The sequence below is a fragment of the Suricata suricatta genome, chromosome 7 (assembly GCF_006229205.1).
Source record: "Suricata suricatta isolate VVHF042 chromosome 7, meerkat_22Aug2017_6uvM2_HiC, whole genome shotgun sequence".
NCBI classification, from domain to species: domain Eukaryota; kingdom Metazoa; phylum Chordata; class Mammalia; order Carnivora; family Herpestidae; genus Suricata; species Suricata suricatta.
Genome location: NC_043706.1, coordinates 59,853,035 through 59,876,016, shown reverse-complemented (window position 1 = coordinate 59,876,016; position 22,982 = coordinate 59,853,035). Strand labels below are relative to the sequence as shown.

The window sequence follows — 22,982 nt, the reverse complement described above, 5'->3', positions numbered from 1 at the left end:
GGTCCAAAATCTGTTCTAGGAGGAAAGTTTAAAGCATTACAAGCCTCAAGAAGCAAGAAAAAGCTCAACAACCTAACTTTATACCTAATGAAACTGGAAAAAAAGAGAACCCAAATAAAACCCAAAACCAGAAAGAAGAAGGAAATAATAAAGATTAGCATGGAAATAAACAAAATAGAAACTTAAAAAAGAAATAAAATAGAGCAAATCAATGAAACTAGGAACTTGTTCTTGAAAACAACAAAATTGATAAACTTTTAGGTCTACATATTTAAAAAAAAGATAGGCCTACATATTAAAAAAAGAGAGAGGACTTAATAAACAAAAACAGAATGAAAGAGGAGAAATAAAAACTGACATGACAGAAATACAAAGGATTATAAGAGATTACAAAAATTATATGTCAACAAATTGGACAACCTAGAAGAAATAGATAAATTTATAGAAACATATAAAGTCCTGAAACTCCTAAAACTGAATCAGGAAGAAATAAAAAATTTGAACAGATCATTTACCAGCAATGAAATTGGATCAATAGTTAAAAACAAAAACAAAAACAAACAAAAAAACAAACAAACAAAACACACACAGAGCAAACGTAAGTCCAGAACCAGATGACTTCACACATGGATGCTATCAAATATTTAAAGAAGACTTAATACCTATTGTTCTCAAACTATTCCAAAAAATGGAAGAGGTAGGAAAGCTTCCAAATTCATTCTATGAGGCAAGAATTAGTCTGATACTGAATTCATAAAAAGACACTACAAAAAAAGAGAACTATGGGTCATTATCTCTGATGGACATAGATGCAAAAATTCTCAACAAAACATTAGCTAAACAAATAAAACAATACATTAAAAAGACTAATTTACCATGATGAAGTGGGATTTATACCAGGGATGCACACATGGCTCCGTATTCACAAATCAATTGACATGATACATCATATCAATAAAAGAAAGGAAAAACATATGATCATCACAATAGATGCAGAAATAGCTTTTAACAAAGTACACATTCATTCATGATAAAAACCCTCTACAGTGTAGGTTTAAGGGAACATACCTCAACATAACAAAGGCCATATATGAAAAACCCACAGCTAACATCATACTTCATGGTGAACATTTTAGAGCTTTTCCTCTAAGGTTAGGAACAAGAAAATGATATTCACTCTCACCACTTTTATTCAACATGATACTGGACGTCCCAGCCACAGCAGTCAGACAGGAAAAAAGAAATGAAAGGCACACAAACTGATAAGAAAGATGTTAAACTTTCACTTTTTGCAGATGACATGATACTACATCTAGAAAAGCCTAAAGATTCCAACAAAAACTACTACACCTGAATTCAGTGAGGTCACAGAATACACAATCAATATACAGAAATGTACTGCATTTCTATACACTAATAATGAAGTGGCAGAAAGAGAATCTAAGAAATCAATCCCATTTAAAATTGCACGAAAAATAAAAAAATAACTAGGAACAAACTTCACCAGGGAGGTGAAAAAAGCCTATACTCTGAGAACTATAAAACATCGATAAAAGAAATTAAAGATGCCATAAAAAATGGAAAGCTATTCCATACTCATGGACTGGAAGAACCAATATTGTTAAAATGTTTATACTACCCAAGCAATCTACACACTTAATGCAATCCTTATCAACATAACAACAAAATTTTTTTCAGAGACTAGAACAGATAATCCTAAATTTCTTTCTGTAACCACAAAAAACCCTGAGTAGCCAAAGCAATCTTAAGAAAGAAGAACAAAATAGAGGTATCACATTCCCAGATTTCAAGATACAGTACAAAGCTTTAGTAATCAAAATAGTATGATACTGGCACAAAAACAGACACATACATAGATCAATGGAACAGAATAAAGAGCCCAGAAATAGAGGCACTTGGGTAGCTCAATCAGTTAAGTGTCTGATTTCAGCTCAGGTCATGATCTCACAGTTCATGGGTTTGAACCCTGCATCGGGCTCTGTGCTGAATGCTTGCTCAGAGCCAGGAGCCTGCTTCAAATTCTGTCTCCTCTCTCTGCCCCTCCCCCACCACACTCTGTTTCTCTAAAGTAAATAAATGTAAAAAAAGAAACAACAAAAAGATCCCAAAAATAAATCCATGATTACATGGTCAATTACTCTTTGACAAAAGAGGCAAGAATATGCAATGAGGAAAAGACAGCCTCTTCAAAAATGGTGTTGGGAAAACTGGACAGCTACATGCAAAAGAATGACACGGGGATACTTTCTTATACCATATACAAAAATAAACTCGAAATGCATCAAAGACCTAAATGTGATACCTGAAACCATAAATATAGTAGAAGAGAGCAAAGGCAGTAATTTCTCTAACATCAGATGTAGCAACTTTTTTTCTAGATATGTGTCTTGAAGCAAGGGAAACAAAAAGCAAAAATAAACTATTGGGACCATACCAAAAAATAAACAAACAAGAAAGCCAACAACTTCTGCACAGCATAGGAAACAAACAAAAATACTAATATACAACCTAGTGAATGGGAGAATATATTTACAAAAGACATGTCTGATAAGGGATAAAATAATTTATACAACTCTACCACAAAAAACACACAAACAACCTAAAGAAAAATGGACTGAAGACACGAGCAGACACTCAGACTTACATATGGCCAACATACCATGGAAAGATACCAACATCACTAATTATCAAGGAAATGCCAATCAAAACCACAATGAGATATCACCTCACACCTGTCAGAATGGCTAAAATAAAAAATACAAGAAACAAGTACTGGTGAGGATGTGGAGAAAAAGGAACACCGGTGTACTGTTGGTGGGAATGCAAACTGCTGCAGCCACTGGGGACAGTAGTATGGAGTGTGCTCAAAAAATTTACAATAGGTGTGGATTTACCAAGAGGGATCCCCTATGCTTGTTTTCCTTAGGAGACTTGTACAGTGTTTTATGGATGGAGAGTGAAACTCTCACATCCTTGTTGGGTCAGCACGAGAGATCTTTTAGAGCAATGGTAGATGTCTGGGTTTTGTTTCTACATTTTTATTGTGAAAAAAAATGTTAAGGGGGGAAAAGTTTAAAATAGAAATACCCTATAATCAGTATTTCCACTACTCGGGATTCTCCAAAGAATATAAAGCACTATTATTCAAAAAGATATATGCATCTCTATGTTTATTGCAACATTATTTTCAATAGCCAAATTATGGAACCATCCCATGTGTCCATTGATAGATGAATGGATCAAGAGGATGTGGTATATTTATACAATAGAATATTAGTCATAAAGGAGAATGAAGTTTTACCATTAGCAACAACCTGTATGGATCTAGAGAATATAATGCTAAATGAAATAAGACAGTCAGAGATAGACAAATACCATATGATTTTTACTCATATATGGAATTTAAGAAACAACAAATAAAGAAAAACAGACAAATCAAAAAGCAGACTCTTTGCTATAGAAAACAAATGGATGGTTACTAGAAGGGAGGTGGGTGGGGGATGGGTAGAATAGGTAAGAAAAGGACACTAAGGATGAGCACTGAGCAATGCACAGAATTGCTGAATCCCTATATTTACTTGAAAGTAGCATAATACTGTATGCTAACTATACTGGAATTAAAACCAAAAACACCCATTTTTACTTTATAGTCTGAGCTTAACAAATTTTGCATTATCTCTTAATATAAACACATCTTTATATAACAGCAAAAAAAGTTTCAATGAAGACATTTTAGCTTAAGACATTGTCTCTAAGCTTTATTTTAAAAATAGACAAAGAGGGATACCTGGGTGGCTCAGTTAGTTAAGGGTCTGACTCTTGATATCAGTACAGGTCATATCATCATGGTTTGTGGGAATGAGCCCTGCCATCAGCCTCTGCACTGACAGTGCTGATCCTACTTGGGATTCTTGTTTCCTCCCTCTCTCTCTGCCCCTCCCCAGCTCTCTCTCTCTCTTTCTCTCTCTCTTTCTCTCTCCCTCCCCCCTTCAAAATAAACATCTAAATAAATAGATAAATTAATAATAAAACAACCAAAAAATATATCAGCTTGACCTCCAGCAGCAGAATGAACTAGTAAGAGGCAAGGCTTAAATTGATGGCTAAGGGAAATCTGATGTCAACTTTTCATATTTGCTTATCTCACAGTTCAAGGGAAGAATCACATCTTACAATGTGGAAAAATGGCAAGGTAAGAAAGGGTAAAGAGATAGCGATGATCCATTATACTTTTACTTGTTTATTAAAAGGTCAATCTTTATCATCCTATTGCTACATTTGTGATGAAATTAAATTATCAAAGGGTATAAAATAATAAAGAAGACACCAGAAAGCATTGGAAAAGAAAGGTCAATGCATAATAACTATAATTATCAATATCCCATTAAGATACCTGCCAACAAATCCTTTAAAGTATGCAATCTGAACTAATCCAAAAGTTATGAATTTTCTAACAAATAAAAGGTATTTTGCAAATTATCTTGACACTTCAGATACTTTTCTTTAGGCTCTAAAACTCCGTCTAAAAGTATTTTGATAAAATAAACACCTTCAGAGACATACTCTATTTATACTGTGTATACTAAAAAAACCATAACATACTTAGGCATTTTATTTCTTATTTTCTTCTTTCATTACTCCCCCCTTTTCCCCTCAGTGGTAGCCATCAACCAATGGGTTAGCCCTTGCATACCTCAAATCTCAATGTGCCTTGCTGTAGAGCGACATTAACATATTTAACCATGATGCAGACACAACGTAGACCCATCAGAAAAGACGCTGACCCTCAGAATAGAAGGCAGCTGGCTTGCCAAGATGTGTACCACCAGGTCAAACTCCAGTCCTGCTATTGATAACTACTTGCAATTTTCTGTTCAGGTTGTGTGTTTCTTAACTTCCTTTTCTGGTGCTGGATATTCCAGTCTCCTAACTTATATTAACCCATGTTTATACACCACCAAGATTTATTCCTCCTGGCTCTTCTAAACTTCTAAACAGGCACAGCGTTCTCAGTGCTCTCTTGTCTCACACACATCACTCGTATCACACTGAAGCATAATAAGTTGTCTATATGTCTTTCTGCCTCACTAGCCTTTCTGGACCTGGAGCGTACTTTCCCTGCCTTATCTACAGCCTTAGAATATAGTACAGTTAAAGTTTGTTAGGCATTCAGTTATGATGTCCTAACTGTATCTTCGTGATGTAATGCAGTGGAAGGGATTTTGAAACCAGAGCTGCCTAGATTTATTTTTAGATATTTCAACTTATTATTTATGTAATTTAACCCAACAAAGACTCAGTTTACCAAGTCTCCTATAAGTTTTGAAATATGTACCTAAATGTTAAAATTTCTTTTTATTTATTTATTTATTTACCAATTTCAAATAAACCCACACAAGCCTAAGATAGCATGTTACTGCAAACAGGAAAGTTTGCATTATCACAGTCTGTGTGCCCTATGTGATCTATTTCCTGGAGGCTTTCAATACTTTCCCCTTGATTCACTGTGTTCTAATTATTCTGGTCTTTTTGAGTTTCCTAAACAACATTAAATACACGCCTGCTTCAGGGCCCTTGACTTTGCTTTACCTTTGGCCTGGAATAGTCTTCCCATAGAAAACTGTGTGTGTGTGTGTGTGTGTGTGTGTGTTGTTTGATTGTTGTCATTTCTTCAGAGAAGTTCCCTCTCATTCTCAATCAACTTACCCTCCTTCACTGTCCTCAAGCTTACCAGCCATTGTACATCTGCTCTTGGCTTATTTGTTTTCCTGACTTTTTCCATTAGAATATAACCTTTGTGAAGAAAGAGGTCTTTTCTATTTTGTTTTATTATTATATTCCTTGCACCTAGAGGACTTAACTCAGTATACTGAGCAAATGAATTAAATGAATGAATGAATAAGTTAATTTCCTTTTTATGTTTCTGTTAGATCAGAGGATTAAGTTAGGCACACTTGAAAGCTGTCCTAGTTTGTTTACCAACATAAAAAATAGAAAACATTGGTATCAAATAGCATGAAATAAATAAACATTTTTTCCTTAAAGAAACAGTGCAGCTTCTGGCCTGAAAAGTGTCCTGTTAAATAGGTAGAGGCTGAGGAAAGCTTTGAAGAGAAATGAAATTACTAGGTTCTACTTAAAAAAATTCATAAAACTCAGTCTTCAGTTTAGTGCTGGCAAATCACAGCTGTGATACTCAAAGCTGCAGAGGATTTGAATGTCCTCCATTAGGAATAGAATGTAACAATGGTTGCCAGTGTAAAAATCATCTAACTACTTCAAATCAGCTCTCTGTCTATTATTTTGGCAACCCCTACCTGTATGTGTGAGGGATTTTACTTGTACAGATCTAATGTATCCTTCCCCTCAAAAATAAACATGACAACACTGACTTAAATCTTGAGGAATAAAACATTTAGACATGTATTCTATTTGCTATAAAAATAGTACAGAAGGTAATGGATGGTTCAACTAATCAGAGATAGGGAAGGCAGTCTTTCATGTCTGGGTCAGCACCAAATGCGGCAAAAGTCGGTAGTAAATTAACGTCATTGCCATCTGACAGCTGCTTAGCAGGCTTCTGTGGAATGAGTTGTTCTCAGTCCAGCTCTTTGCAGACAGGTGCCCAGATCACATCACCAGCTCTCACAATTGGCACTAATTAGTATCCTTCCTGGCATTGTCTGTGAAAAGCACTCAGAACAAATACCTTGTAATATTTGTACACATTAGTGTAGACTACTGGTAGCATTTATAAAGGGTACAAAGAGTGTTCGGACAAGGCAGATTTCCATCCAGAACATATTTAGTCAAAAAACAATTCCAATTCCAATTTCTTGATCTTCCTTTCACAATACAAGTGTACTGTGGAAGTTTCTCTCCTTACATTCTGCCGACTCTCTTCTTATCTATTTCTAGAATAACCAATCCAAGTCGATCTGCAAGAAGTTTTTCTCTTTTCTGGCTCATGAAGAAGTAGAGTTCAAATTGGATTTGCTCACCTTACCTGTTCTGTATATAAAATGGTCCTTTATTTGCACTCTACCTCCTCTTTTGTTTTTATCTCTATGATTTTATGATTGAACACTATGGTTATCTCTATGATTCAGGATTCCATCCAATCCTCATCAATCTTTCTCTCAAAAAGATAGCCTGACACAGCATATCTTATTTAAATACTGCTACTTTCCTTTCAACTACTGTCTTCTTTGTGTTTCTCTTCAAAATTAAAATCAGGAGTATCAAATTTGATTTGAAACTCACAACTCTTTAAGTTATAAGTTAAACTCAACAACTACCTACTAAGCATTGTCTCTGGAAATCTGACTAGTATATTAAGTTTAAAGAATAGCTGGAGTCACAAAACGTGGATTTAAATTGTGGTTCTACTATTTACTACATAGGTCAGTGAACAAATTATTAGTCACTTCCCTAGGATTATTCGATTTGTCTGTGAAAAGAAGCAAATGTTGTTACATGGTTGTTATGATGGATTAATATAAAGATGAAGGATAAGAATAGTCAGTCAGGGACTGCTATCATTTCTTATCTTTGCATCTTCAATTTCTAAGTCCTTTAAATATTAGCTATGAATTGCTTCTCATATCCATCCTTTTTACCTGTAGGCAAGAGATGCATGCTGGTCCAGGTCTTCAGTACTTCCCATCACACTCATTGAAACAGTCTCCCAACTCCCCATGCTAACATATCCTACTTTCTCATCTTGAACATGTCACTTCTCTGTTTAAATCACAAACAAAATCAAATACTTTCTATATTGTTTGATTACAAGGTCATCCAAAATATAACCCTAACCTACAATTCTAATACTTTATCTTCTTTATCTCATTATATCCATCCCAACCCTATTCTCTCATTATTTCTATTCAGTTAATGATTTTTTCTGTCTTACTCTTTCATTTCTACCATTTATTATTATTGATTTTTTAAAACTAGCAATACTTTTTAACCAGTCTATTCACAATTGCTTCTTAACCATTGTTTCTTGAATTATCCTCTTTCAGAGTGTATTTTCCTTGTTTTCTAATCTTTGCATAATTATTTTGGTAGGGTTCTGTGGTAACTCTTTCAATATTAGTCTTACTTCTTTAAAAGTTATATTCACTTTCAACAGATCTTTTAGATAAGGATGTTTTTATTTTCTCCATAGCATTTGCATAATGTGATTTTAGTGTCCTATTTGTTGCAAGTGCAAAGTCTCTTGTCATTTGTTGCAAGTGCAAAGTCTCTTGTCATTTGTAAATTATCACTGTTTTTTTGTGTGTGTGGTACCTTTAAATTTTTTCCTTTTGTTTTTAGTATAATGCAGATTATATTTATTTGGATATTTATTTGGATATGCTTTCACTTGTCCTTGATTTTTTTCAATCTGAGTATCTTATCAGCCTTCAACTTTAAAAAATTCTTATAAAGTAACTCACAGAATGCTGCCTTTCCCACAATTTTTTGTGTTTTCTTTCTGCAATTTATTTCTATTACATTATATACATTTCTATTAAATGAATACTAAACATTCTCATTCCATTCTTCATTTCTCTAAGTAATCTTTTATATTTTTCACTACTTTATATATTTTGGCTTCCGAGTGACCTTTTTCTAGGTCTAATTCCCAGATTACTAATTCTTTTTTCAATTGTATCTAGTTGGCTATTTAGTCTTTTTAATTTTAATGACAAGATTTTCCACTTATAGAAGTTTCATTTAATCTTTTTCATAGTCTTCCATTCCTGAGCTGTGGTTTTTATTTTTTTTTTAATCTCTTAAATTAGTTTAAACAAATGTTATCTTTTCTTCTATATTTTCTATTATTTTTACTTCTTGCATGGCTAATGGTCATGATTTGCTGACATGTCATTATTGTCATCTCATATTCAGTGAGATGCCTTTACTGTTTGGGAGCCCAAGTTGCTGGTTTGTGAAAGAGTTATTACAAACTAGTTTTGAGTATGTTTCTTTTTGGGTGGTGCTCTGAGGCAATTCAATGATGCTGAACCATTTTATGTTAATTTTCATCTTAATTTCTTCTGTTTATAGTTCAGACTAGGAGTTTCAGTTTCTGAAAAGTGATTTGTCTCCTCTTATTTCCAAAACCTTGTATAAATTATATATTTCTTAGACATATCCTAGACCTGCACTTTTTCTAGTCCATGAGGCCAGAGCAGTCAAAATAGTGCCAGCTCACTGCAAGGGGGTAGGAATAGCATCACTGCTTGTGTGGGAGGGGGTCTTATCAGTATCTCCAAGAGCGCTCTAGAATCTTAGCCTCCAGCACCTGGGACTCACATATAATCTGAAATACTCATAGGTTGCTGAATCATCAACTCTCCCCTAGAGCTCTAGTTTGACTTTTCTAAACTTCCAGTATCTAAGGATTTCCCTATCTTTCCTTTGAGCCCAGATCCAGTGCAATATTTGAGAATGCATTCTTGCTGTACTTTATCCAGAACTCAGTATGACCTATGAAGTGTTCCACTGCTCCACTAGTGCTGCATGTTCCTAATACTAATGACACTGACCAACTCACCATTTCACAAAGAAAGTCTATGGACCCTGTCTTTGCTCCCTGACTCAGGCTATTCTATAACTTTAAGTGTTCTCCCCAAATCCTTTTGTTAAGTTGTTATCTTTCCTTTCTCCTTCCTGAATTCTTTTCAGATAACTGTAATCATGATATGATCTCTGCTTTCAAATCTCATAGAAGTTATCTTGCTCTATCTTATAATATTATAGTGTTTGTGTTCTTATCTTATCTATTGTACCAGACCATAAACTCCTAAAGGGATTGCAGTTTCTTATTCATCTATGTGTCCCCTGTAATTTCTAGTTCATTATCTGACACACAAAGGTATCTTGCTCAAAGGACTTACTAAATTAAGCTGAAATTACAGAAGGATTTTCCCTTCTGTAACTATCAACTTCACTAGTTGACAAGGTAAACACATGGCAGTTCATGATTATTGAAAACAATAAAATATGTAATAATGGGGAACGTCTATATTTCCTGACATAATTGTCTTTTAAAAGATAGCCAATTAATATAAATAGGCAAAAGATTTCAGAAGTTTCAAATATCTATAGTTATATAACTGCTACCTTTTAAAAGAGAATAACGATTACAACAATGATAAAGCATTTATTGAGAGCTTATTATATTGCAAGCATGGGACAAAGTCTTTTGCATGAATTACCTCAATTGAGTTTTAAAATGGCTGTTGGAGGTGCCATAATTATTCACATTTTACAGATAAAAGAGTATTGACCTAGTGTAGTGAACTGCATCCCCCAGGATTGTTTAGCTCTTGAATTATACTGAGATAGAAGCTCAGGCAGTAGATTTCAGAGTTCCTACTCTACTACATGCTTAACTCGGGTGTTATATGTGCTTTTTTAGAAGTTTTTCTCGAAGTCAAAATGCTTAAATAATTAAAAATCATTCTCAACCACATTTAAGGAGACACCAAATCTTTTTCATACGAAAAAAGAATATGAGACAGAGGAAACTTGAAGCAACTTGGCAGGCTATTGAGGTACTGCCAATTATTTGAGTAGTGGTCATTATTTTGGAATGTAATGTGTAAATGTTCTTAAAGCCATTTACTAATATGTATAAAAGGCTCTGTAAGTAGTGTTATACAAATGGAGGGAAAAATTCCCCCATAGATATGTCAAAGATTCTATTTCCCTTGGGCTATATTTTCTAACTCTCTTAATTTTGTCACTGAAGTAGTTCAGAAAGGTTTATAATTTTAATATTTCCTTTAAAAATTATAATTTTCAGTAATTTAATATGCTCAGACTGCAGTAGTCTATGAGCATCTTTGCTCCAAAGGGCAAGTCTTAAAAGTTTCTGTGTCATTCACATTTAATACTGTTGACAAGATTGACAATGAAAGGAAAAAAAAACTGAAGTCTAAAAATAATTGCTTTTTATAGTTCTGGATTAAGCCTTCTTGTTCTTTATATAGACAGGTATGGTGAGGGTCATGGTTTAAAGTGTAGGTGTGTTTCTGAAATAACCTTATTCTTTTCACTTTATGCCTCCTACTGCCAGCCACAGTTGTCTCTATTGTGTGAATCCTAAAAAAAGGTTTATCGTAGTCACTTTGTGCAAATGACACACTTTAAACATCATATATTTATATATTATTTTCAGCATCAACTCCTACAGTCCATCTGTAAGGTACATTAAAGATTCTCACAGCTCTAAGTGGCTTCAATTAAAAGATAATTACATGAGAAACTTCTTTTCATAAAACAATAATCTAAATATACGTCTTTGTTTCAGTTCATAACTATCATTTTCTAAGACCAAAGTCATTCATTAGATGATGATATTAAATTATTTATAGATCTGATGAAAGAGAGATCATCCTGTAAGAAACAGAGAGCATACCTTTTGTTCTACTATACTAATAGTTCTTAATTTTCCCTAAAAAGCTTGTGTTCATCTTAGAGTTGTCCGAGGGCTGGGAGTTCAAATTTGAGAAGACAATTCTTGTCTACAGACAATCTGAAGGGGAGATTTTGTCTAGAAACCTTCTGTGTAAATTGTATATATATATATATATATATATATATATATATATATATACCCACACACAATATACATATATATATAGAAACCAACTTGGTAATAAACTATTTAAAAATAATATAAAATTACACAATAGTGTGTGTGTGTGTGTGTGTGTGTGTGTGTGTGTGTGTGTAGTGTGTGTGTGTGTATTGCACAGAAGCTTGGATGAATAAACTTTGGCCAAATGGTATTTGGTATCCCAATTTCTTGCCTTAGGAATTCCTGAAATGAGAGATAGAATGCCATGAATTTGAGGATTCCAATTTAATGTTATTAGAATAAACTGAGCCATGAAGAAAACTGATGAAGAAAAGTAAGTTAGGTATACACTATGCATATCTCCCTGTAAAACCTATTAATTTCTAAAATAAGAATGAGAGCATAGTAATTTTACCTAACAATAAAAAAAACTAAAATTTGTTTTAATTGCAGAGTTTTTGGATAGACTTAGTCAAAAGTACAATTCCTGAGCAAAAGACATAGGTAGATTGGATTTCCTTTCTTAACGCCAAACAAATCTAGAAACTCTTATTAATATTCTGAACTAGAGACAGATCTAGATACAACATGTTCTATGAGTTCAAAGCAGTGTAATAATCATAGACTGGGACCTCAATTTTTCAGGAACCTCCTCAATGAGAGACAGAGCATTAACTAACTTAATATTTCTCTATGGCTTTTTCAGTTATATTTCCATTACTTAAATCTCCTAGTTCTTGTGATATTGCATCAGTCAGAATGGGATATGTTAGGCTGTGTTAACAAATAACTTTAAAATATTGGTGTCTAAAAACAACAACAATTTATTTCTTACTCACATTACATATGCAAACACAAGTCACCAGGAAGGCTCTATTCATCAGAGTCACTGAGGGCTTAGAGTGATGGAGGTTGAAAGATTTTGCATTAGCAACGACATTCTCAGGCTTGACGTGACAAAGACCACTTCCATACACAACCAATTCGTGTGTTATAGTCACATGTGCACACCTAGGTTCAAGGAGTGAAATAACAATCCTCCTGTATGCCCAGAAGAGGAAAATTAGATATCACCTAGTATGGTTATGTCTTGTGATTCTACGGAACTGGCTAGCAATCATTTAATTTCTTTGTAGTCACCTACCAAAACTTTACTTTCTTTACATTTTATATTTTTTACATCATTTTCCATTTTACTTCTTTGCATTCTTCTGCCACTGTGCTCCTTAAACTTTAATGCACATATGAATCACAGAGGGAGCTTTTCAAAAATGCAGATTCTGATTAAGTTGGTCTGGGACAGGGTTTGAGAGTCTACACTTCTAACAAATACCCAGGTGCTGCTCATACTTCTGGCCTTCAGAAAACATTTTGGCTCTAGCAAATGCCTTCTCTGCACCTGCATCTGAGTAGCTCAACTGTGCTGAAGAAACATCACAACTAAACTGACAACGGTACTCTAAGTTCTTTATTTCAAACCTTAGTACAAGACAACCTTTGGCAACCCGTAAACACACCTGCCTCAAACTATTCTTTATTGTCCTGCCTTCCTCATTTCAGAAAATGACATTACTATCATCCAAATGTGCTCACTCCGCCTTAATGAAGGATAATACCATCTCTCATCTGGATTACTGCAGCAGGCCTGACAGCTTCCAATCCTGCTACCCTGTAGTCTATTCTCCATGGAACACCATATAAGCCTCTTTAATTATATTGAATCACATCACTCCTTACTATTAATGGCTTCCCACTGCATTTAGAATAAAATTCAAACTCCAAGCAAAAGTCTTTAAGGCACATAATAATTTTTTCCCTATCTACTTCTCCAGCTTCATCTCATGACATTCTGTTCTTGCTCACTACCTCTTGCCACCAGATCATCTTTCACTTCCTTAGAGACTTAACGTTTTCCCATATGTTATTCCCTCAAAGGGAATGTATTCTTATTCTCTGACACCCTCACTCTCCTCCTTAAATGTCATTTCCTCATAGAGACCTCTCTGACTTTCTTATCTAAAGCAGTCCCCAAACTTTATTTCCTATGTTGGTACTTTGTTAATTTCTCTCAACATATCACAGTTTGTAATTATCTTATATCTTTTCCTGTCTACTTATTTGTATTTGTGTGTGTCACATTCAAGATGTATCCTCAGGTCCCTGCACTCTGTTGCATATAGTTAAAGGTCAGTAGATATTTGTAGAATAAGTTAATGTGTAGTTGAATGGATAGATGAATGACTGAATAATAGAGTACACTTTCCTTTATACGATTTTTTCATTTCATGTTAGCCGAATTCTTTATAATGTATATTCTATTAAACCATCCTAAGAATAAATTTCACATCAGTGAATTTCAACAGCAAAAACTAACCCTAACATTTCTTCTCCAAGTCACACTTAATCCATAATCTAGGAAATCTTAAAAATTCTCCTTGGCTTTTATAGTTCTAGTCAGTAATCAGTAATATTTTGTAAGTTTTACAAAAAAGGAAGTAATGTATAAATTGAGAAGTATTTCATTATATATCTGTACTGCAGACTCCCTTAAAGTTCCCTAGGAAACATTATTATATGTATTTAAGATTGTTTTATAATACAATTGAAGTGTATTCATTTAGTGTAGTAATTCCTCTAAAGCTCATGCTTTTGCCACTAAAACTAGAAAAATCCACCTAAATTACAAAAATTATACTCTTTAGAGCATCAGAGAGCTATGGATAAAATAACTAAATTTCCAGAAAAAGGAGATAGTTTCTAGGTAGCCAACTATTTCAGTCATTTGGAGGAGGGCAGGACAAGAAGTGAGGAGTAGTTACAACCCTGGAAGAAGACTTCTAGTGAAGAAAGAAAAACTAATGCTTTTCAGTTACCTAGGGCTAGATAAATGTACCGGAAAAATGATCGTCCCTAAAAATATTACTGGAATTTTTCTTCATGAGACATAGGCTAAGTTTTTGAAATGTGTAGGAGGCTGAGAAGTTAAGATGAAAACTTCTAAAATGCAGAATGCAATTTTCTCCATCCTTGTAAGTATGCATTCGGAAACAAATTTGAAGTTGCTTGGACAGAAAGCTGGAGTACTGAGCTGGTGCGTTTTGAAGGAAAAACCTGAATCTTCTGCAGTTTCTCAGGGTTGATGGGATAGGCAAACATAGGCTCTTCATCCAAAGCCTTTAAGACACACAGTGGAAGAAGGAAGACTAAACAGAGATAGTTTTACTAAACTGCAAATCATCCTCAATCCAACTCAAATCTTGATTGTACTGAGGTATCAGCTCCTCACTGTATTTGACTAACAGAAAAGGGGAGGTGCTTTTTGGTGAACATCGACACTGTCCAAAACCCCTACATGTGTTTTACACAATGTCTGATATTTGATTAAAACTTAGTAGATATGCCAGATGATATGACTGGTAAAATAAGCCCATTCGCAGATTCTCCAGATAGATTTCACTGATAAGTAATTTAAAATGACTGTGGTTAAAGTGTTAAAGATAATAGAGAAGAAAAAAGGACAAAACAGACTTTGATGGAGAATTCTTAAAGAGTTAAAATATTAAAAAACAAGACAAAACAAAGACACTTTTAAAAATGTATATTCTAGTCCAGAATTAGTGAATTCTAGCCTGTGGGACAAATCCAGCCCACTGCCTGGTTTTATATAAAGTTTTAGTGGAACATTGTCATGTTTACTTACTGTCTATGACTGCCCTTGTGATATAACAACAGAGTTGAAGAGTTAGAACAGATGCCATATGAGATGTAAAGTCTAAGATATTCACTATGTTCTCCTTGAAATATACTGTGAACTTTGACATATGAATTGCTTAGAACATCAAGATTTAGTTAACTTACTACTTCTAGGTTTTTTTCCCATCAGCTCCTTTAGGGTAGATAGCATTAAATAAATGTGAGCTATTACCATTTGCTGAACACTCAGTGAGCTCATCATTTTATTCAGGACCACTTGTGGAATTATGAGGTTGAACTCAGATCCTGAGTTCTCTCTTTGACTTCTTGGTCTCTTTCCCTCTCTGTTTCTCCCCTCTTCCCTCAAGCCTCCCCTTAAGAAAGATATGTCTATTTTTATCTCTCTGTCATAATAAACCACCCATAAAAGTAGACAAAAACAGGAGAAACAAAAGTCTTCAAATCAGGATTCAAACTCTTTGACATCCCTTCCCAGGAAGTCAACCTTTCGATGACTTGGACTATTACTCCTACTTCCATATTTATTTGTTTTTTTGTTTTTTCTTTCAATTTTTTAATGTTTATTAATTTTTCAGAGAAAGAGAGAGAGACAGAGACAGAGACAGAACAAGAGGAGGGAAGGGGCAGAAAGAGAGAGGGAGACACAGAATCTGAAGCAGGCTCCAGGCTCTGAGCTGTCAGCAGAGAGCCTGACATGAGGCTCAAACTCACAAACCTTCAGCTCATGACTTGAGCTAAAGTCAGATGCCTAACAGACTGAGCCACACAGGTGCTCCTCTTTGTTGTTATATTAAGATTTGCAAAACAGAAACAGAGGTGTTAAGGGACATTCACTTAAAAGGGAACATTTATACCCAATTTCACAGATTTCCATATGGAAGGACTTCTATTAGAGTAATATCTTTGATCTTTTCCAATCCCATCCCTCATTTCTCTCCAGGGAAGGAGAAATCACACAATCAGACATTGGTATGCGTGGTGGTTCAACTTTTGCTTTAGAACTCTCTACATGTAGAGAGTATATATCCTGCTAGTTCTATGCAATCTGTCACTTCAAGTGTGTGTGTGGCGGGGGGAAGAGATAGAGAGAAAGAGGGGGAAAACATGCATTTGTATGTGTGTAAAAGAGACAGAGGGAGGGAGAGAATTAGAACGTGGAGAGAGAGAGAGAGAGAGAGAGACAGAGAGAGACAGAGAGAGACAGAGAGATGACTGAGGTAGAAAGAAGTTGCCTGTTACTGCCCAAGTGTACCTGACACAAGGTGATTTGTCTATTTCATACACGGAGAGGCTGGCCCACTTTGCCCACAATATTAATCCTTCTTTGAAAGAATTTATGAGTAACAAGAAAATGTTTTCTCAATTTTCCTGACTCCTGTGCCTGTTTCTCAACAGGTTGTAAAATTACTTCTACTTTGCTTGGTATAAAATTCAGAAAATATCCCAGAATATGAAAGGAAATATTAAGATATTAACATGAGAAAATATGAAAATTTCAAGGATGCTACTACACTTTATTCTTCTACCCTCAATTTTTAAAAATTGTGTGCATTCATTTGTGGCTTGTCTTTTCAATAAATAACAGTCGAATCATGTTTGATTTTATAGCTTATTAGGTTTCAAATTCATGATTGTTAGCTTATTGAAATTCTTCTGCAATGGCCAAATAATTTTATAAAATAATGTCATCAATCACTCCACATTTCTGGATATTTTTGGGTTAAGAACATGGCACATGAGGGATAATACTTATTAATTTCATGTGGTTAAAATTCATGAACATTAAGCCTGTGCATCACCTGAGAACCCTCCAGCTGCCAGTATGCTCCCACTGATTAGAAAAGTTGCAGGGTGATTCTTTATAAGTGTTTATGGAATATCTAGTATATGCTTGGCATTGTGTTAGTCAGTAGAGAAATAAAGACATAAAAAAAGTCACATGGTCTCTGTCCTCAAAGAATTCAAACTAAATGTTCAACATGATGAATTAGTGATTTTATATATTCAACTGCTTAACCAAGCAGGTCTACTTCAACTGGGTTATAATTATGAGAGTTCATAGAACAAACTCATCTAATGTTTACTGATGATAAAAAGTCATTTCAGACTTGGTTTATCATTGTAATTTTGTAAAATGGGTTATTAAAATATTGTAATCTATGTGTATATATGCATCTATTGTAATCCATATGTAAAATAGTTGGAAAACACAGATCTACCTATTTAAAATAATTCTCTGCAGTAGGTAACAATTAATATTTAATGACCGTTCTGATTATAGAGCAGGCAAAGAATGAAATCCTATGAAGAAAATAGAACAATTAAGTTGTGAAATAATAAATTCTACTAAAAGAGGATATGCATCTTCAAAGTAATTTTAGAATCTGTGGGAATCAGAATCATTCTATCACAAGCACCATCTAGCTTTGCTACTCAGACAGAGCATGGGAAGCAATAGGAATAAGAGTATGAAGGGATATCCATCCCCAGTTGACTTTACTGAGTATACATGATGAAGCTGGTGTATTAGGTAAGCATTATTTTAAGGCACAGATTGGCCCTATATTTTCTTAAACATGTAAAAACATGTAAAGGAGAAAATGATCCCTAGGTAATTACTAGATGTGTGTACATATATGCATGTGTAAGTGTGTGTGTGCACATTTTTGTATAGGTGTATAAACATAATTCAAGTGCAAAAATCATGTGACATCAATTTTATACATCCATCCCTCTATCCACTTGTCTATTCCTCAATCTGTATTATTTTTCCACATGTGTAGTTCATATTAATAATAGGTTGAGTTCTAAAATTTTACTCTTATTAAGATAATATTTTAACTTGATGTATATTCTGTAGATGTAGATATTAATACCTCATGGTTACAAAGTTTTTTTACAATTTGTGTTCCATATGTATAGTATGTCATTTGCTCTTCCTTGAAACTTCCAGAGATGTTAAAATGATGCTACCAACTTCATTTTGCAAAACCAAAATTTGAGATCACATGACTTTTCCAAAAAACACACCACCCAAAAGTGGTGCCCTCAGTACCAGAATCTAGGGCAGATGATTTCAAATCAAAAGCTCAGGAGGTAGCATGGCCTCCAGAAAGAATGCTAAATTTTGGAACAATTGTAGCTGGACACAACTTTCACTCTTTGCCTCACAAAACTGTATTGTTCCCTTGTAGATTTTCAGTTCTTTCTGTGCAAACTGAGGCAGGGATATCCACCTTGCAGATTCTTGTGAGCACAAGAATTGGTTCATCAAATGCCCAGGCTGTGTGTCTCGTACTTTGTAGGAGCTGAACACATTGAGACTTTTTATTCTACAATATCATGCATCTGATTTCTGTATGCAAGTCAACCAATGCATATACCGATTGGCTGTCAGATTACTGATTGAATGATTTCTATGGAATTCACAATTTGAGATCAATTCTTCTATTTCACACAGTGTTTCTGTTTCTCTCCATTATCAGATGAAATGTAAACTCATTAAATATTACTATACAAAGCACTGAATTTAGGAAGTAAAAATTTTCTGCAAAAATGTGCTGTTACTTATTAACAAAGTCATGAGGATTGACTTATGATTTACTTAATCCCTGCAATTATTCCCATTCATTACTGTGGATTAACAAAAACTGAATAGGGACGTTATTAAGATTAAGTAAACAAAATCAAATGTCTAAAATTGGGAAAAATAAAATTCATTAAAATTAAATTCATAAGGAATTTTTTGATTAACCTTATTTTTAATGTTTACTTATTTATTTTTGAGAGAGAGGAGAAAGAGAGAGAGAAAACAGGGGGAAGCTGTGGCCAGAGAAAGAGGGGAAGAGAGAATCCCAGGTGGGCTCTGCACTGTCAGCACAGAGTCAGATGTGGGGCTCAATCCCACAAACCATCAGATCATGAGTTGAACTGAAATACATATTTTTAAATCTAGGTATGTGTGGGAAACCAGCATATATTGACATGTATTTCCATACCTCTGTGTAACTCCCATATTTATATCTATAACTATATCTATATCCATGTCACATCTATGTATGGAATATATACATAGATAATAGGAATAAGGTTCTAAATGGTCAATAATCATCAATTCAATTAACTATTGCCGATTTGGTAAGTAAACCAAAACTAATATTAGCATTTACTTTTGAGATTTTTAAATGTGAGTTTTTTTTGGTTTTTTTGATAATCAAATATGTTTACTTTGTCAGTATGAGTGATTATTGTATGAACTAAATTTCCATCCACAAGCAAGAACCTTCAGTTTTTTTAAAGAATTATGCATATTTGTGAGTGACAATAAAAAAAGAATGAAAAGAAAACATAAGCATAACAAAACTTGAAGGTTCTTTACTAAACATCATCCCTGTCAATGTCCAACTTCCGGCTGGCTCATGATCATATTTGTTCTAAACTCCAAAATATTTATTCATTGATAGAGTTCCTCTTGATTGTCAGGATGAAATGACACCAGTCTCCAATAATGACAATGACTTGCACTTGTAAAACACCAAGCAAAACTTAACTGTGCTCAAAATACTCATACATCATAGTTTGTGAAAAATTCAGTGATGTGTGGGAACAGAGGGGCAATTTTTGAAAGATCTGGTCCACTTAATCTCCTGCAAGTAATTAATTTCCTCCGGTGCAATAACACGGTCATTTTTTTCAATGTCTTACTGTCAAAACGCAGTGAGAAATTTGATACCTAAGTGACTCAGCTTATCATTTCCCAACTACTATGAAATATAATTTAAAAATGCACAGTATTCTGAAATAAGTCATACACAATTTAACACAGATCTGTGCTAATTCTGACATACAGTTTAATTCTTATGGATAAAACTGAATAAGAAATTTTGCTCAGGCCTTGTCCCCATTAGACAAGGGATTCTTTCATGTAAATAGCAGGATCCCTAAAAACCCAAACCCTAGGAACAAAACAGTTTAGCACTGACTTATAAAAATGAGCTTTCTGTCACATCAGTTTTTCCTTCAGGCATTTTTTCAGTGATTTTGGCTGATTTGATTATAAAGCAGAAGGTTAAATTCTCACACAGTGATCATTAGGAAAAAATAAACAGAGCAAGTACTAAAGCTGGCTTTGCACCTACTGAATGCTGCAAGTGTCTGTACTCATTGGATATGCATCTTGCAAAGCTCGGCTGTTCCCAGAAGGCCACTCCATGAAGACTGAGAGAGCAGCGTCTGCTAGTGGTGCCTGTGTGTCACAGAGAACAGAGAGCAGCTTTATAACAGAGATGCTAGAAGGCATCACATAATTAGGAAGCAGGCTTAAGAATTGAGTTTGTACATTTCCTTGCCTTAAAAACATGCATATGAAAATGTTACATTGATTATTTTTATAGTGCATGTTAATCACACTGAGAAACCATTGCATCAGCAATAATTTTTAGGTTTCTTCATTGGCTCCGTTTATGAAGCACTTTATGAAAATTGTTTTATTGCTTATTGGACAGATTTACTTATGGATATAGGACAAAGGCATGATTTCATAAGCAAGCATAGCATGCAGTTGTTGGAGGGTGATCATCATAGGGTCTGCGTGGGTCATTCGCACTTTACCTGTGGCATTCAGCGGACACTGGTTGAACGCCAAATCGCCTGCCGGGGTCCTTTTCCACACCATCGACATCAGGTAATCCTCTGGGCATATTTCATAAGGTGCTGCAATTTAAAACAGAAGGGCCTGAATGCCAGCAGTGTTTATTTTTCTAAATATTGGCAATAAGCAGTCCTCAAATGCATCTCTCTGTCTGCAGAGTTCTTTCATTTTCTTTAAAGTATATCATTTACTGAGATGTTAGCAGTGTCTTCATAAACAAAAAACCACCAGGTTTCATTTCATTATCTACAAAATCTTCACAAAAAATGTGCTTTCTTTTGAAAGTGCTTACTGTGTAGACTTTTTAAAAAAGTCATTTGAATTTGCTTATAAATTGAACATTACATTCAAACATGTAAATCAAAAATCTTTCCAATATTCATGATGTTTTGAAATGTGAAATAAAATGATTTCCAATAAACTGAAAGTCATATTAGAATTATTAATTCTAGTGTTCAGAGAAGATAAACATAAAGGGCAAAATACATAATTTCTATTTTTCATACAAGGGCAATGATGTCAATCATATTACATCATGTAAAAATAAACTGATTTGATCTCTTGGCCTTATAATTTTCAAAAACTGATTTGAATTATGAGATCAGAAACTTCAATAATAACAGATGTATACCAGAAATAATTTGATAGAAAGCCAAAGGATTTGTGAGGTCTATCTGTACTGAGTTTTGTATTAAACCTCACCCTGTGCTCCTAGACAGAACATACTAGTCCTTTCTCTAGGCATACCTACTGTTGTGCTTTTCACACAGCATTGACATTTATATTTTCACATAATTGTGTTCATGGTTTTCCTAGGATCCTGTTGCCTTCTTGTACCTAATAGTTTGGCACACAGAAGTTGCTCCAAATTGGATAAATAAATGAATCAACATATGATTATATAAATACCTTCAATAAGTAAATAAGGACCAAAAAGAAATATATTTATGAGTATCATTTCCTGGGAGAACGGTCTTCCTTTGATGACAATATACTATTTAATCCATGCTAGTCACAATTTATTGATCCCAATTCTACTTCAGAATTTATGAGCTCATTAGGATACATTATAATTATTAGTGGAGAAGAATACATTATGATCTTGGAACAATATTTTCTTTATCTGGGGTAGCAGGGCCAGAAACTTCTGCTGTTCCCCTGGTGGATCAGATAAAATGGACAAAGTGGTTCCCACTTTGCTAACTTCTGTGGTCACTGTGTTAGTGGTGGGTTGCATGTGCTCGGCTGGTGGTAACTGCGGCTTCCCTTAGTTGATTTTTGTGTTATTTCTATTCTTGCAGTACTGGAGGAGGGAGTCCTGTAGGGGGCTGTCCCTATTTCCATTTGAGTTATACCATGGTTTTGCAATGTTTTAAAAAAATTTTATTATTTTATGTTTTTGATTTACGGTGACTCCACCCATATTCATCACTACCACTCCCAAGCCAGACTGGCAGATCCTGCCGGTGGGTCCTAGGGCCAGGCTGGCCTCAGCCCTCCGGTGGGGCTGCAGGGAACAATTTTAGGAGTGTGGAGTGATGGGCTGGCTGGCAGACAGGCTAACAAGGTGCCTGCAGGGCCTCCAAGCCAGCCACAGAAGGGTTTAACAGAAGATTAAGATCAGTTTGCTTCCCCAGGGAAAAGAGATGGGAGCACAGTAGGTGGGGCAACTGAAGAGGCTACTGCGGTGCTTCTCAGGCACTGACACAGCAGTGACTTTAGGTAAGACGTTTAAACTAAGGATGAAGAAAAGGTAGATCCAAGATAAATTTAGAAAGTAGTATACAAAATGATGCGGGGAATGAGTGGCCAAGGGGTTAAGGATGATGCCTGCCTTCTGGGCTGAAGAACTGGATATAAAGTGGAACTATTTATTCCCTAGTATCTTCTACCTTTAATCCAATTTTCATGCCACATTAACAAAGTAATCTCCAAAATGAAGCTTAATCCCATAACTTGCTGCTTAAAACCCTTCCATGGTTCTCCAGTACTGACAGGATAAAGATAACTATGCTTTCTGTG

General features: G+C 34.7%; 1 protein-coding gene across 3 annotated transcripts in view; it reads right to left on the bottom strand.

Annotated features, from left to right (window-relative positions):
* ADGRB3 (adhesion G protein-coupled receptor B3) overlaps nucleotides 1-22,982 on the bottom strand; it is a 719,614-nt gene that overhangs the window by 363,852 nt on the left and 332,780 nt on the right. For all 3 annotated transcript variants that reach the window (XM_029944937.1, XM_029944936.1, XM_029944938.1), the window contains exons 8-9: nucleotides 20,921-21,022; nucleotides 20,449-20,555 (exon numbers count right to left, since the gene is read on the bottom strand). In XM_029944937.1, coding sequence (XP_029800797.1) covers nucleotides 20,449-20,555; nucleotides 20,921-21,022 — 209 coding nt within the window. The remainder of the gene's footprint in view (nucleotides 1-20,448; nucleotides 20,556-20,920; nucleotides 21,023-22,982) is intronic.